This window comes from Phyllopteryx taeniolatus, chromosome 7 (genome assembly GCF_024500385.1).
Source record: "Phyllopteryx taeniolatus isolate TA_2022b chromosome 7, UOR_Ptae_1.2, whole genome shotgun sequence".
NCBI classification, from domain to species: Eukaryota; Metazoa; Chordata; class Actinopteri; order Syngnathiformes; family Syngnathidae; genus Phyllopteryx; species Phyllopteryx taeniolatus.
Window position 1 is genome coordinate 10,085,363 of NC_084508.1, and position 16,749 is coordinate 10,102,111.

The following is a 16,749-nucleotide window of genomic DNA, read 5'->3' on the forward strand; positions in this document are numbered from 1 at the left end:
TCGGGTGTGTTGAGGTTGAATGTTTATTTTTGAATAGTTTTTTTGATTGCCATCTCAGCTCCTTACATGAACTTAAAATGGCAACGCTACACACAAACATAACCTGTTTGTTCTTTGGAATACAAAATATCCCATTGAAAATCATTAAACAAAAACACTGTGTCGCTGGATTGTCTGCGATCTGTATCTGTCTTGCTCGCCAACGGACGAACCATCGGCTGTTGGAGGGTTGCAGTTGCTTTGGTTCGTCGTGACATCTTTGATCCTGGCGGCCTCAGAAGACTCTTGTGTCTCTCTCATCTACTAACAGTTAAGGGAGCCTTTGTGTATTTTAATTGGAGAAGAAGATTTTGTCTTATTTTGTCTTGTCATATATTATTTTGTGTAGGTTTCATTTTTTTGCTTTGTGTAGTTTGTGTACATAGCATTGTACAGTTTTGTTGTATATGTCTTTTTTTCTGTTCCCAATTAGCTGGATGAATGAAAGTTAACTCAATCAAATTAAACAAAAAATCTCTTTCAATATGATACGAATTTCAGCCACACTAATATACTAGTATTGTCAAGGAATACTTAGCGTACAGCTCCTGTATTGGATGTTGGTAGATTGTGTTGTTTTCCACTTTAAAAGGAGTCAATCTTTCAAAATCACGTCAGCCTGAAATTTCAAATATGAAATTTTTCACAACACAAAAAGGCTTATGAAGTTGAATATGAAAAACACAGGCACACAAACTTTATTTTTACATGCACACCATTATTCAACAGCAATTTATCATTTCAGCAGCAAGGCCCGCTTGCAGAAAAAAAGCAATAATTTTCCTGCATGCTATGAATGGTGGAAAGTAATGTCATCTGGTGGACAAATACACAAATTTGTTGGTAGCGCTCCTGTATTAGATGTCATTAGATTACCTAATTTTGTGTTAATATTGTTTTCTACTTTAAAGGAGTCACTACGGCCTGAAATATAGATATAAAATATGAATTAGAATTGGGGGATTTTTAATCTGTTCATAACACCATGTACACTTGGGTTGAAATTTTGCTGCAGGGTTTGAATGGGGAAAAATAACACCATCTGGTGGACAAAGGTAAAAAAAATTAAATTTAAGTTTGATTTGCAAGACACACAGGTGCACACAGTTTTTGCATAAAAAAACATGATTCAACATCAAAAAAGGGACAAACTCATCCTTTGAGTATGGGAGGACTACTTGCAGAAAACAATAAAAGGTATGAAATGTTGCTGCATGCTTTGAATGAGGACAATTATTCAAGTAGAAACTGATACAGCTTTTGTATGGAATGTCATTATATTGTCCAGGTGTTCCTACGTTGTGGCTGATGTTCAATCCGAAATGGTGATGACCAGCGGGGTGACAAACTCGGAGTGCCTGATCCCCATGGAGAAGGCCGGGGCCCGAGCTTTGTGCGCTGTCACTTTTTCTGGATTATAAGTTCCAGGACCGGGCTTCTCGGTGCCATCTTTTTTTTTTACGCCGTGGCGCCCCAACATTGAAAAAGCGGGCGGCCTGGGGAGATAAACGCTGGGATGTGTGCTGTTGTATCTGCAAGGCCCCGGCGTCTTGGCGAGATCCACGGAAGGCCCGCCTTGGCTGAAAGCAGCCGACATTGTGTAGCTGGCACCGGCCGGCTTGTTTGGGATGTGAGAGCCCATTAGCGGAGGGAGAGTGTAATTGTTCGGAGCGGGCACGGAGTCTATGGTGCGGTACTGCGTGCGGGAGCCCATGGTGTAGGACGGGGGCTGACGCTGGAGGCCACAGAGTGGGGCTTTTTCTGGGCTGTAGGAGCCCGGTCCAGGCGTGTGGAAGAGCCTCTCTATAGGGGGAAAGGAAAATGTGGAATCAAAAATTCACTTCTCAATGAGATTTTTTTGTCTCTAGCATTCACAGCCAGCCCTCGCAGTTAACATGGATATTTGACTTCAAAAGCCGTCAATGGCAGTGAATGAGCTAGGAATAAATGCGTCGTTTTTTTATTGTTTGTTTGTTTGTTTTTCCATGTAGCTTTGCCATTTTAGGTCAATGTAAGGAATACAAATGAGAATAATTACCCCCTGGCAAATTTGACCTATATTCATTCAACACCCAAAATGGCTTTAAAGTAAGAAAAATGCCACAAAATATCATTAGATCTCTAAATTCAAGGTGCAAAAAAAATGGCTTGTGCAAAAAAAAGTTAATTTAAAATGTTAACGCTCAAAACATACTCTGTGCTTTCGTTCTGCCCAACATGGAGTACGCAGGTGTGCCATCCCTCCCTAAGCGAGTCATCTTTGCGTCAATGTGATACTGAGGTCCCGGACTGCTGTCAACACAATACACTGCACACAAAACATAATGCACAACAATGAACATGAAGAAAAAAAAAAAGATCATTTAGACCTCATTGATGTATGTTGATATTTTGCAGCTCACAGATAAAGCATCAGATTAAGTGCTCTCTCTCCCTCTAGTGGTGGAACTTGGATGGAGCTACATGGCAGTATGTCATCGTGGACGAAACAAACTACAGTGTAACCATAATAAACAAATTGTTAAATTGTTGTCGTACAAAACCACGATGGATGTACATAAGACTTGTAGAGCATAGTAAGTACACAGCATTTAACAATAGATTATATTTATTATTGTGGTTGTAGTTTTTTTTTTACATTATTAGGAGATTTCTTTTTATTGGACATCATTAGACAATGAATGCTAACGAGCACTAACTATAATTTAAAGTGAGATATAGTGGGAGACTTACTACTGTCGCTCATCCTGCCATGGAAGGAATATGCAGGACTTGTTTGTTTAGTGAAGTCATGGCCAATAAAGCCAATTGTAGGAGGAAGCCCATATCGCCCTGGGCCTGGTCCTATTTTGACACAGTGGAGCACGTAGAAACATACCATTATTTTATGGATGTATACTTCTACATGCAATAGAGGTGTATCTCTATAAACTGTATTTATTTCAATAGTTCAATTCAATAACAGATCCATTAAACACAACATTTTATTTCTGTGTTAAAAACAACATTATTTTGTAATTAAAAAATCATGTTGTTTCTTTTTAATATTGTAATTTCTTGAAAATGGTGAATTTGTTCTTTGTTAGCTTTAAGCTACAATCATACTGTATGTATGTGTGTGTGTGTATATACATATATATATATATATATATATATATATACATACATTAAACAATAGATTAAATGCTCTTCTATCAGATGGCAGAAAGTACCTAATTGACGTGTATCGACTTATAATAATGCACAGGGAAAGAATATTAGTAGAGGATCTTAACTTTATCTGGGGTTAATCAGAGGCACTTTAAATGGTGACAGGTGTGTGCTGACTCCCATACAAAAAGAGTGAGAATGTGATTGGTTCATTCTGAACACAGCCACATCCGGATTATGAGGGTGTGCACACTTGTGCAACCACATTATGTCAGTTTTTTAATTTTACGTCTTCTCTCTTGTGATAGGCTGAACAATTAAATGCTCTTCCACTAGCTAGCAGAAGGTAGAATCATTCGCTTTTTGTGACATTTTGTTTGGTGGCGTGCCTGCAGGCTTTCCTAATGTAAAATACACTGCCTGCCTTGTCTTAAAAAAGTTTGGGAAACACTGCAATATGTACATTTACATGTATGTAACTATGATTTAAATGGCCACATTATTTAAGTCCTTTTTTTTTTTTTTTTTTCAAAGTTAACAAACTGAAAGACAACTGACCAATACCATTAGGAATTGAAAATTGTGAACTCACCTTTCTCTCTCCCTGCAATGGCTGCGTACTGTTTCTCCATTGGACTCTTTGAAAACCACTGCAGATGCCTCAAAATGCCAAATCCCCCCCCCCCCCCCCCCCCCCCCACGCCGCCCCCTGCCCCCCTCAGCAATGCTTTTCAAAGGGTCAACACTGCAGAAGACCCTCCTTGCTCATCGGCACTCGCGGGTGAGTAGCCCCACCCTCCCTCCTTCTCTCCACCATGTTATCCATCCCGGCTTTCAATTTCCACTCATGTAATATCACTCATCAGCCATGCGTGCGGTCGCCGTAGAGACCGCTCGAGGCTTATCTGTCAGCCCCCTGCAGTGAATGGAGCCAGCGCCTTCCAAAAGGAAAGGCTGACCATATGACACGGGTGTCAAACTCAAGGCCCCGTGGGCCAGATCTGGCCCCCCGTGAATGTTTGCCCCAATATCTCCTTGACCTCTGCTCATATGTTATTAGTTATGTGATCATGAACGATAATAATCAAATTCATTTCACATGATGCAGCCCTTTTAAGAGTTTCCACGCGGAACACATTAGCTAAGGGACAAAAGCCAAAACGTTTAAAAGCAAAATGATGTAATTCATACTGTTCAAATTGCACTTGTCTGCTGCCTTCAATTCTTTAAAAGAAGACAAACTATTAATGTTGCACGTTCCCAAAATGAAGGCAAACTATTGCTGACACATATTTTCCTAAAAACAGGTTCAGATTGTCGTAAACGTGAGTGACATCACGTGTGCTGTAATTGCGACGTCTGTGATCCCGGCGCCCTCATACTGCTCAAAAGAGAGTTCGATCTTGCGCCTCTCTTTCATCTCTAACAGCTTCAAACAACACGTGCAACAAGAGGGAAATGCAACCCTGCACTTCCTGTATCTGCAATGTGCCAACATGAAGGCAGCTGTCGTGTATTTTGGTTGGAAGATTCATATAGATATAAATAAAAGTATCCCCAGTATCCCTTGTCTGTATTTTGCTGCAATACACAGCCGGATATTCAACTACCAACCCCCTGGTAGCTCATATTAGTGTGTCGTTAGACTCGTTGTGGAAAGTTTCTGCTGCTCTGCCCTCCACCGAGCCCCCTTTTTTTTTTTTTTTTTTTAGCTGATTTGATGCCCGCCGTTAACTAAGTGACATGTGAAGAAAACAAGCATGAATCTTTAACAGGGCGCTGGCCACTGCTGCGTTGGTAACCCGAGTCGCTGGTTTGCGCAAACATCTCCACGGTATGGCCATGTTTCAAAAGTAAGCGGAAGTAAGAGTGCTCCCGAGCAGGGATGGAATTTACAGTAGGGTTTGGTAGACGGGAAATGGCCTGCATGCTGCAGACCTCTCAAAGGAAATGATCATGCACAAAATGCGCCTTCGGGATAACGCAAGAAAGATAACATCCTCAAATCCAGCCATTTTCTATCGTGTTTGTCCTTATTAGGCTCATGGGTGAGGAGTATTCTGTCCCAGCTGACATCGGGCAAGTGGAGGGGTACACCCTCATGTACAATCAACCTTGCACACTCACATTCACACCTATGGACAATTTTGAGTTTTCAATAGCATGTTTTTTTGAGGGGGCACGCAAGCACTGGGGGGAAACATGCGAGCGCTACACAGGAAGGCCGCAGCCGGGATTTTGAATCGACGTGTGATGGGCTAACCACTCGAGAACCGGGATGCCCCACACATACCGTACCATTTGAGATCAAATCAAAATCACGATTCAAATGTATTTTCTACGGATTTATTTATTTATTTTTTTTCAAAAAAATACATTCTCCCCTTTTCATCGACTCACAATGAACTACTTAACTATTTTCCACATTGATTTTATGAATAAAATGAATTCCTTTATGAAAGATACGTCATGCAATGTGCTGTCAAAATGTTTCAACGGACTTAATATTTAATGATATTGGCGTTTTTAACGTGTAGATAAGAACATGTAGTAAATATAAAACAAACAGAAGAAAAACAGTACGTTGACGAGGGATTCTTACGCCACGTGCTGTTCGTAAAAGACTCGAACAGCAATAAGAGAAGAATCAACAGCATTTTGTTTTGTTTCGTTTGTTTGGTTGCTTGCGTTGTTTGTTTGTTAGCAGGATCCGGTAGGTGGCAGTAACGAATCTGAAGCACCATCAACTCCCATCAAAGAAGAAATAAATACGTCATCGAATGTTGAAGATTCTGATTGGCTATTATATCGCTTTAGCCACTTTAGCCAATCGGGCGAAGGCGCGGACCCGAACGTTACTTTTTGAACCCGAGATATATGTGCACTCTCTCACTCTGCCAAGCAGCGGCACTCGGGAGCTTTTCGACGCCAACTTGAGACTTATCTCGGTCTGCCAACATCACAATTTTCTCAACAAACAACTCCACTCGGATAAAACGTCTCATTTTTCCACCCTCCCTTCCTTTTTTGTTGTTGCTTTACTCCGCACTGAGCCTTGCCTGTCGGGAAAAATGTCAAAGAAGGAAATTATCTACTCTGACAAATACAACGACGACGCCTTCGAGTACAGGTAAACGAGAAACAAAACTACTGTTGGGACTTTGCGTTATAAATTGTTCCATTCTTTAACATATATACGTCAACACATATGTAATAGTTTTTAGATATACAAAAACGCCTTTACATAAACTAACAAATATAAGGACATGCTTCGTCAGCTGTGTCGTGACTTGAGTGTAAGCTAACGCCCCCAATTGTTCAAAACATGGCGTGGTCTCTTTTATTTATTTTTGATAAAGCTGACCTTTCTTGTGTGTCTGTGTGTTCCGGCAGGCATGTGGTCTTACCGAAGCAGCTGTCCAAACTGGTGCCCGCCTCGCACCTCATGTCCGAGGAGGAGTGGCGAGGCCTCGGCGTGCAGCAGAGCCAAGGATGGATCCACTACATGATCCACAAACCAGGCGAGTGCACACGCCCACCATTTTGTCACTTCAAGCGCCCTTGTTTTTTTCTGTTTTTTTGGGGTTAGTGATGACCAGATGAAGACTTGCAGCATTCCACCCAATTGGTTAAAAAAATGTTTGGGAAACATAATTAGCAGAAGTGCAAGCCTAACCCGATCAATCGAAAACCATATTTGATAATCGATTCATCGTTTTGAGAACTTGTTTAACTTCAAATTGACCAGCTCCTCAGAGTTTCAGCCTCTCAACAGTAAATCTTTAATCAAAATCTGACATTTGCAAACATCCTTTACTTTAAACAATTATCGACATTTTTGTCCATTTTACGACACGTTACGGACCAAACCAGTAACTTACTGTGTTGGGATTTTCTGCATTGTCAATTTGAAATAATGTCCTGTTTTTGAATAAAGATATGGAAATGTAATTTTATGAAAGTCGAAATACATGAATCAAAAATAATTAATCAATTATTAAAATCATTTAGTTATTCATGTAATATCTTTACGATTAATTTGTGGTTAATGCTGTGGTATGAAATAAACAAATCCAATAGGATATGGTGTGTTTATGTTAATGGTTAAATTGTTTTGAGACATTGCATAACATAAAATTGTCCAAATCCTGAAAATAGAATCATCATCTGTGAAAACATACTGATTATCTTTGTGTTTAATCAAAAGAAGACATTTGCGCTCATCAGCTTTTACTTTGGAAAAACTGTTTTTTGTTGTTGTTGTTTTTTTTCTTCTATTTCCTGACATGTTACTGACCAAACCAGTGACTGATTCATCATAATCTATTTATGTTCACATTTTCTGGACTGTCAATTTGAAATAAAGTCTAGTTGTTTAATAAAGGGATGGAGATTTAAAAAAAAATTCATCCCATTCCTTGATGAATCAAGCAGCCCTCGTTTTTTTTCACTGCACACATGCATATAATGTGTGATAGCTTCTTTTGGGAGATCTACTCCATACATGGAAATTATTATTATCAGACCCCAGGAATAAACAACCATATTTTCCACATGAAATTGGCCAAACTCCAACAGAGAACATTTCCAGGGATTCATTGTTTTTTTTTCTAATTTTTATTTTTCCCTCTGCATTAACGGCCCAACACGTGAACAACTTCTCGAAAAAGCAAAAGCAGTGAGGTCATTTGGCTATAACGAATCGTGCTCCCATTTGCTGTTCATAAATGACTTCCTGGATTTCTTGGCACAATTTGTTTCATCACTAATTTTGGGGTCAAATTTGCTGAGGATTTTCATTTTTATCTATTCAGACACTGTGATGAGGATGTACTTGTTACCTGGACCCTCAGTGGGTTCTTACTCCACCTCTTGATAGTGATACTACGTCGCATTTCTAAATAGAAACTCATACTAAAAAAAAAAAACGATGTAACAGCGTGCATCACCTGGAGCAGTTTATAATCAATATTTTTCCCAATAATGTTACAAAAAGATAGAAAAACTGTAAATAGAATACAACATACTCACCAGGGTTGCTGATTATTAAATCTATTAATGTGTGGAGATCATAACTGACACAAAATTGCTTGAAATCGATCAATGAGAGGATGGCCAAACTCCGGATGTCATCAAGGGCCAGCGCTGACCTTGTGAGGCTGAATTTGAATTCGGATTGTTTCAAGAAACAGTGTCATTGCTAATATGTAGGTTATATCATCTGGCTCTGCTGATTTTGAAGGCCTTTCATAGAAACAGGCAAAAATAGATATGATACTACAGTTGAATCTGAGGCGACCCCAAGTGGACAAAAATAATACCTGCACCTCATTGTTTAATAATGAGGGAAAACAAGATTGGTAGAATCCTCTGTTCAAAAAAAGTATTTGATAGCTGCATCCCTGCTAACTAGTGACAGTTACTAATTTGGCGACACTGACTGTCTTTGTAAAATAGCGCTGGTATTGTTTGTATATTTTAAAAGCTTGACATGGAAAAGAGGAAATAATATATGATATATGGCAATTTCTTGTTGCTAGTTACAACTGAGTGGTGGTGATTAGGGCTGTCACTATCACATAGTTTTAGAATAGAATTAATCATTTTTTTCTGAATCAGTAATCAATGTTCATTGGTTTACAAAGTAAAAGCAGATGTTTGCAAATGTCTTTGATGAAACAAAGAAGATAAGTCTGCCTTCGTGAAGTACAGAAATCAGAATATTTAATATATAGTTAAACAATGGCTGTAGTCTAGACGATGAATCGTTTATCAAAATAGTTGTCAATGAATTTGGTAATCGTAGTGATATTTGAAGGACTCCACTCATAAACCTATTAATTTCTTTGTTCTTTCCTCCACAGAGCCTCACATCCTGCTCTTCAGAAGGCCTCTCTCCAAGCACTAACGTGTAACAGCCTAGCTGCCGTTTTGTTTTCTCTTCCTTCTTGTGTAGGTCTACATACACATTCATTACATCGTAATTGTACAAGGTGAACAAACCCCGGTTCTGTGTGCTCTTTGAAATTCCCTCACATCAAAGTGAAATGACCTCATCTTCCACATAAAGCTTAAGTTGTATATTTTTAATACATTTGCTCTTATGTTTTTTTGTTAATGGGTTTGTGTACCACTTTAGTGGTACTTTTTGTTTTTTATCTGTTAAGTGTAATTCCATGGTTGTAAATATTAAATCTAATTATTTTTTTCTGTCTCAATGTTTGAGTTGAACAAATTAAAATGTTGTTTATCAAAACATGCCTCCTTTATTTTTTACATAAGGGGGAAGGAGACCGTTGGTTGTGTGGACCATAATGCAGTTAAAGCGACAGTTGAAGTCCAGATGGTGAAGTGTGCACTTAACGGAGTTCGGTTGATACAGCTGACACTGTCTAAAACATATGACTAATAATTCATTGTCATGGAAGCACATAAGATGTTGTTTCTATGGCAATATTAAAATGTAGAAATTCAGTATCAATTCAAGTTATAAAACACTTCTAAAAGAGCAATGCTAGGCTACACTTTGGAGTTGTCATAAGTGTGTGACAGGCTTGGACAAACAGTATCCTGGCAGGACATTGCTGCAGGGAGCAGCATTAGCTCATGTAACACGTACATGTGCTTGGGGGGGGGAGAAAACAGCAAGTAGGAGCGAGTCCCCAGCAAGCCTCTGCGCATTCTGCTTTGGGTGAACACAACTAATGAGTGACATTGTCGCTTTGTCATCTCGGCTGCATGGAAATCGCAGGGGTCTGCCCGAGTGCGGGACACCTGGAACAGTCAGGCTACACCGGCCCCCCCATTGATCTTGCCTTAAAAGTGCTCACACAGCACACGCAGCTGGAAATCCAACTAGCAAGCCCTCTGCTTTTGCCAAAGACACGTTCAAATTCGAACTCACTCCATGGGGCGTGCACTGTAAAACGTACAGGGGTTCCTAATAACTGGTTAACAACAAATGTGAGTTTGTGTCTTTGGGTAAAGAAATATGACTTGTATTGGCTATAATAAGTCTACACACCCCTGTTTAAATGTCAGATTTATAGATATAAATAAGAGGCCAATAGGAATCATTTAAAAACCTTTTCCACCTTTAATGTGACCTATAATCTGTACAGCTCAAAATGAAATATTTTCAAGATGGGGGGGGGGGAACTGCTAATCTGGTTGCACAAGTGTACACACCCTCTTATGACAGGTAATATGGCTGCTAAACCTTCCACCATTTTAAGCGCCTCTGATTAACGCCAAATTAAATTCAGCTGTTCTAGTAGGCTTATTTTGTTTCTAACTTTTGAGCAGAAACCTGGTTTACTGATGACCGCACTCACGCCATAAACTAATTTAATAGCTTAAATCCCCCAAAATAATTCATATGCATATTTATTCAACCTGAAATTATTATTAAACCCTAAGTGGGGGAAAAGTGCAGATAGATACTTTTTTTTTACAGCAGTAATTGTGGAATGCGACAATTTTGTGAAGGGACAAATGAGTAAGGACTGAAAATGACATTTTTTAAAACTTTATTTTATTTAAAAATCTCAATATTTGTTATGTAATACAGGTTATGTATCATCCAATTTAGAACATTTACAGCAATTGAAAAAAAAAAAACTTCATTCTTCTCTATTTGTTTCTTTGATTGCTTCATGAATCAAAATGTAACATAAACAAAGTAGCTTATGAACTGTACAATCAAATCTCAAAGCAGGTGGAAAGGAAGGGAAGTCATCTCTGAGGGTTCTGGTTGTGAGTCCGGTTTAAAAACAACAACAACAAAACTCTGCGTGTGTGTTGCGGGGGGTTCAAGTCCGCCAGGGACTTCTGGTGCCTGTCAAACCACCTTTGTCTTTAAAGATACTCAATCTGAATCTCTGCCGTGCTTCATGTTTCAGCTTATGTTTCTGTAAAGTAGGGGTTTCCCAAACTTAGTCCAATATTTATCTCCCACGCACTATATCTTGGCTTTTTGACACTTTTTTTTTGGGTAGTAAATTCATGCATTCTGTGTTCTTTAGCGCGAGCCTGGTGTATTTTAGTGAAGTTTGGGATTCCCCATTGTAAAGCATGACTTATCTCCCAGCAAACATTCCAATAAATGTATTAAAGGAGACATATTATATGTTTTCACAATTTCAAACTGTTTCTAGGTGTCCATTTTTTGGACCATCACACTTGATGGGCAGGCAGGCACTCCAGAGTCTAAACTATTTGTATATAAGTAATTAAGTCAATTTTCCATAATATATCTCCTTTAAAGATGGCTATTAATAATAATAATAAAAAAAAAAAAGAAAACAGCACAACTGAAGTGATTGGACCATAACGACAACGCGCATGGGCAGGCAGTGACAAAAAGTAACAATATGACCTCTAGCTACAAATAAATACCACAGATAGAAAATATAACACAATAGTTTAGCTTAAAGTCAGCTGTAATTACAAAACAAAAAAACATAAATATTTGATTATTATCCTTTTTTGTTTTTCTACTGATTATAAAGGCAGTACGGTGAATAACAAAAATGCTATGGTGAAGTAAGGAGGAGAGTGAACAAACAAACACACACACACACACACGCTCATGTGGCTTCCTTTGGGGCTTCTCTCTTAGCTTTCATTCCCTAGCATATTCACAAATAATGTACAAAGTGGAAGTGGGGATGGCTTCACTCAGGCATTTCTGTGGAGGACAGGAAGACAGCACAGTGAGGAGAATGCACCCAAGACAGAAGAAGAGTGATTCCCAACCGCTGTGCCACGGGAAATGATCCAATTTTACTTATTTGGTCCAAAAATGTGTATTTAATTGCTACGAATAATTAATCGTTGCCGAGTGAGGTACAGAAAATGGATGGATGGATGGATGTTCTTTTACCGTCCAGCGACGTGTAGTGACATGCAGAACAAATAAATTCTCTTCCACTACGGGGGCAGAAGTCCTCGGGGTCTCCTCCTGGTGGGACGTGCCCGGAACACCTCACCAGGGAGGCGTCCGGGCCGCATCCGAATCGGTTGCCCCAGCCACCCCTCCATAAAAGTTATGAACAGAATCGGTGACAAAGGGCAGCCTTGGCGGAGTCCAACCCTCACCGGAAACGAGTCCGACTTACTGCCGGATATGCGGACCAAACTCTGACTCCGGTCGTACAGGGACCGCACAGCCCGTATCAGGGGGTTCGGTACCCCATACTCCCGAAGCACCCCCCACAGGACCCCCCGTGGGACAGGGTCAAACGCCTTCTCCAAGGCCACAAAACACATGTACACTGGTTGGGCGAACTCCCATGTACCCTCGAGGACCCTGCCGAGGGTGTAGAGCTGGTCCACTGTTCCACGGCCAGGATGAAAACCACACTGCTCCTCCTGAATCTGAGACTCGATTTCCCGACGGACCCTCCTCTCCAGGACCCCTGAATAGACCTTACCAGGGACGCTGAGGAGTGTGTAGTTGGAACACACCCTCCGGTCCCCCTTCTTAAAAAAGTCTGCCAATCCAGAGGCCCTGTCCCCGATGTTCCAGCCCTTGTGCTCTGTCTGGTGTGTGTGCTTTGGCCACCAGGGACAGTATAATGCACACATAGAGACACACGAAGAAAAGTTTCACAGCTGACTCAGTAAGCTTCAAATATTGTATTTTCTAAAAGGGATTTTTTGAGTAGATCAGTTGTTTGCACAGACGATAACTCATGTATGCCTGTATTGTTATATTGTCTGTCTACGTGTGTTGCTTCACCATTTGTCTGTCGCTTACAGTTTCAACACCGCAACTATTGATGCTATTTGTTAGCCCATCTATGGCGTTTTGCATTGTGTGTTAGCGTGTGTGAGAGTCCTAAGGCAAAGAGTTGTGGGGTTGCTTGAAATACACAAAGTGTAATTCTCTTTGTTTTATGTTTTGTTTGACAGTCGACTACAAGTGAAAGTGGTCTAAGTAAGTTTTTGAATTATTATTTTTTTTTTTATGTTGACTCCGTCCCAAACTGCTGCTTCTTGATTTGAGTTTGCTGTTCCCATCTAAGCACTGTATACAAATCTTTCAAGGGCCAACAATTATTGTTTTGTTTTTTCGCTATTTGTGGAGGTTTACTGTATATAATACTTTTTTGTAACGTTTTTGAATGGTGGCTTGCCGTGAGATTTTATTCACGTAAAATGTGCCTTGGCTCAATTCAGATTGGGAAACACAGGAATAGGGAGTGCTCGGTACCATCGTTGGGGGCTGCTCCTCGCGGCCGCTGTGGGGATTTGCGCGTCGGCGGGCAGGAGGACCTTCTGGCCCGCGTCCGGGTCGGCTCGGGGAACGTCGAAACTGGGGTCCCGCGCCTCGGCGTCAGCCAGGAATGGCTCGGAGTCCGGGTCGTAATCGTAAGAGTAGTAAGATACGTCGGCCATCGAGCCCTGCTCCTCCTCGCCTGGATAGATCACGCAAAAGGAACGCTTAGCTTGTCGTTCGTTGTGTCAAATATTTTCTATATTACTGCATGGTGCTCTATTCGGGGGGAAAAGGAGAAATTGAACACAGTAGACTCATGCATGCAGTATACAAGCACCGAGCCACCTTGTAACCACAAATAATTGTTGCTTGGAACCGAGAGTAAAACAATAGCCTCGGGCAATGAGCCACATGCTGCTTCACCATGTCGAAAGTCATTCTTATCCGATCGGATGTGGCAGCCTGGTCCTTCCTGCTGTCCTTCTTTTAAAGTAAAAAAGCCAAAGAATAAGCAAAACACACCCATAATTAATTATTACACGAACACCAAAAGTTTTTAAAGAGTTTTGTTTTTTAATAAAGGGTTATATATACCGTGAACCCTATTTGCAAACTCACTCACTCGCAATTTGCTCCTATCATGTATTTTTGAGCTCTTTCTGTAACGCCATAAAATGGTACGGTGGTAAAGGTCTCAAGATGTTGCAGAGAAAGGAATAAAAACATAATAAAAATGACTAACAGGAAAGTATTCATTGGTATTTTTTACAGTTTGCGAAGCTGCGACATACACACTAGCTAGATCAAATCATCTGTTAGCCATTTACCTTTAAGGGTATTGTTGGAAATTTTTAATTAAACTCAAAGTGTTTGGTGATCATAGATTGTGGTAAATTGAGGGTTTTTTACCTTTCAATATTCTGTGTGGGGGCATCCATTATTTGAGAATTTTCACTCCTCCAGTTGAGACTTGGCCCCCTAACCCTGCAGGCTTCTCCGTCATCCCAACAGCCGTGTGTTTGTGCTGCACCACCCATTCACAGACACTAGGGGTCGCTCCCAGCTTAAAGCATACTCCCACATCACATGATCTATACTACATGCACCACAGCTATATGTCAACTGTTTGTTTGTTTTTTAAGGGAGCTGCTCAACTTGCAAACGATAGTCCCACTCAAATAGAACTTGCACATCTGTGTGTGCAAGTGTGTGTCCTCCGCTTCACTAAGACGACACGTCCACACAGGGTCGCTAATTCCAGAGCTCCCATTTTCTGCTCCAGTGGAAACCTTCGGCACCTTGGTGCACCTAATACACTCTCTAACTGCCTATAGATGCCACAACATGGTGAGAAAGCACTATTCTGGGAGAAAAGAAACTCAACTCATTTCAACATAGTTCCTTGGCACAACATGGTGGAAAAGCACTAATTCTGTCTAATGAATCTGCTTAATTGAAATCAACATAGTGCCTTGGTACCCAAATGCCACAAGATGGGACCAAAATAATATTGGTGTTGCAGTTTTCAGTGACTAACACAGGATAGGGTGCCCGCCAAAATTCTGCAAAGAGATGAATTTCTAAATGCCATCCATCCATCCATCCATCCATTCTCAACACCGCTTATCCTGGTGAAGGTCGCGGGGCGCCGCACCCTATCCCAGCTGGCTCCGGGCGAAAGGCGGACTACCCCCTGAAATGGTCGACAGTCAGTCGCACTGCACATATACAATGGGTACGGAAATTATTCACACCCCCTTAAATTTTTCAATCTTTTTTATATTGCAGCCATTTGCTAAAGTAATTTAAGTTCATTTTTTCCCCACATTAATGTACACACAGCACCCCATATTTACAGAAAAAAACGGAATACAGCCATGAGCCTTTTGGGGAATGATCCAACAAGTTTTTCACACCTACATTTGGGGATCATCTGCCATTTCGCTCCAGTTCTGTCTGTCTGATTGTATGGCGAACATTGGTGGTCAGCCATTTTCAGGTCTTTCCAGAGATGCTCAATTGGGTTTAAGTCAGGGCTCTGGCCGGGCCATTCAAAAACAGTCACAGAGTTGTTCTGAAGCCACTCCTTCGGCATTTTAGCTGTGTACTTAGGGTCATTGTCTTTTTTGAAGGTGAACCTTCGGCCCAGTCTAAGGTTCTGAACACTCTGGAGAAGGTTTTCGTCCAGGATATCCCTGTACTTGACCACATTCATCTTTTCTTAGATTGCAACCAGTCGTCCTGTCCCTGCAGGCAAAAAACATACCCACAGCATGATGCTGTTGGGACAGGTGATGAGCAGTGCCTGGTTTTCTCTACACATGCCACTTAGAATTAAGGCCAACAATTTCTATCTTGGTCTCATCAGATCAGAGAATCTTATTTCTCACCATCTTGGAGTCCTTCCGGTGTTTTTTAGCAAACTCCATGCAGGCTTTCATGTGTCTTGCACTGACGAGAGGCTTCCGTCGGGCCACTCTGCCATAAAGCCCCGACTGGTGGAGGGCTGCAGTGATGCTTGACTTTCTAGAACTTTCTCCCATCTCCCGACTGCATCTCTGGAGCTCAGCCATAGTGATCTTTGGGTTCTTATTTACCTCTCTCACCAAGGCTCTTCTCCCCCAGTTGCTCAGTTTGGCCGGACGGCCAGCTCTAAGAAGGGTTCTGATGGTCCAAACCGTCTTCCATTTCAGGATTATGGAGGCCACTGTGCTCTTAGGAATCTTAAGTGCAGCAGAATTTTTTTGGTAGGTAGCCTTGACCAGATCTGTGCCTTGCCACAATTCTGTCTCTGAGCTCCTCAGGCAGTTCCTTTGACCTCATGATTCTCATTTGCTCTGACATGCACTGTGAGCTGTAAGGTCTTATATAGACAGGGGTGTGGCTTTCCTAATCAAGTCCAATCAGTATGATCAAACACAGCTGGACTCCAATGAAGGTGTAGAACCATCTTAAGGATGATCAGAAGAAACGGACAGCACCCGAGTTAAATATATGAGTGTCACAGCAAAGGGTCTGAATACTTACGGCTGTGTGATATTTCAGTTTTTCTTTTTTAATAAATCAGTACAAATTTCAACAATTACGTTTTTTTTCTGTTAATACGGGGTGCTGTGTGTACATTAATGAGGAAAACAATGAACTTCAATGATTTTCACAAATGGCTGCAATATAACAAAGAGTGAACCATTTAAGGGGGTCTGAAAACTTTCCGTACCCACACGGACAACCATTCGCAGTCACATTCACACCGCCACTGAGTGAGAACTGAACCCACGCTGCCCACACAAAAGTCAGGCGAGTGTAACACAACACCATCAATGACTTGCTAAATGCCA

At 41.0% G+C, this 16,749-nt stretch overlaps 3 protein-coding genes across 6 annotated transcripts in view; 1 reads left to right on the top strand and 2 right to left on the bottom strand.

Moving 5' to 3' along the window:
- Positions 1–714: 714 nt before the first annotated feature.
- On the bottom strand, positions 715–6,729 carry cimap1d (CIMAP1 family member D). Of its 4 annotated transcripts, none has more exons than XM_061780510.1 (4): positions 6,597–6,701; positions 2,773–2,883; positions 2,234–2,347; positions 715–1,842 (listed from the first exon to the last, which is right to left on the bottom strand). In XM_061780510.1, the coding sequence occupies exons 1-4, from the start codon at positions 6,634–6,636 to the stop codon at positions 1,352–1,354; spliced, it is 756 nt and encodes a 251-aa protein (XP_061636494.1). In that variant the 5' UTR covers positions 6,637–6,701; the 3' UTR covers positions 715–1,351. The 4 variants fall into 4 exon arrangements, with proteins under 4 accessions (XP_061636494.1, XP_061636495.1, XP_061636496.1 ...); XM_061780511.1 differs by lacking the exon at positions 6,597–6,701 and adding an exon at positions 3,782–3,862; XM_061780512.1 differs by lacking the exon at positions 2,773–2,883 and having other exon boundaries at positions 6,597–6,729.
- On the top strand, positions 5,876–9,445 carry cks2 (CDC28 protein kinase regulatory subunit 2). The gene is made up of 3 exons (XM_061780514.1): positions 5,876–6,319; positions 6,583–6,710; positions 9,054–9,445. The coding sequence occupies exons 1-3, from the start codon at positions 5,970–5,972 to the stop codon at positions 9,095–9,097; spliced, it is 522 nt and encodes a 173-aa protein (XP_061636498.1). The 5' UTR covers positions 5,876–5,969; the 3' UTR covers positions 9,098–9,445.
- Positions 9,446–10,701: 1,256 nt separating this feature from the next.
- Positions 10,702–16,749, bottom strand: part of cpamd8 (C3 and PZP like alpha-2-macroglobulin domain containing 8) — a 65,986-nt gene continuing 59,938 nt past the window's right edge. The window contains exons 43-44 of the mRNA XM_061779278.1: positions 13,406–13,610; positions 10,702–11,878 (exon numbers count right to left, since the gene is read on the bottom strand). Coding sequence (XP_061635262.1) covers position 11,878; positions 13,406–13,610 — 206 coding nt within the window. The 3' untranslated portion in view covers positions 10,702–11,877. The remainder of the gene's footprint in view (positions 11,879–13,405; positions 13,611–16,749) is intronic.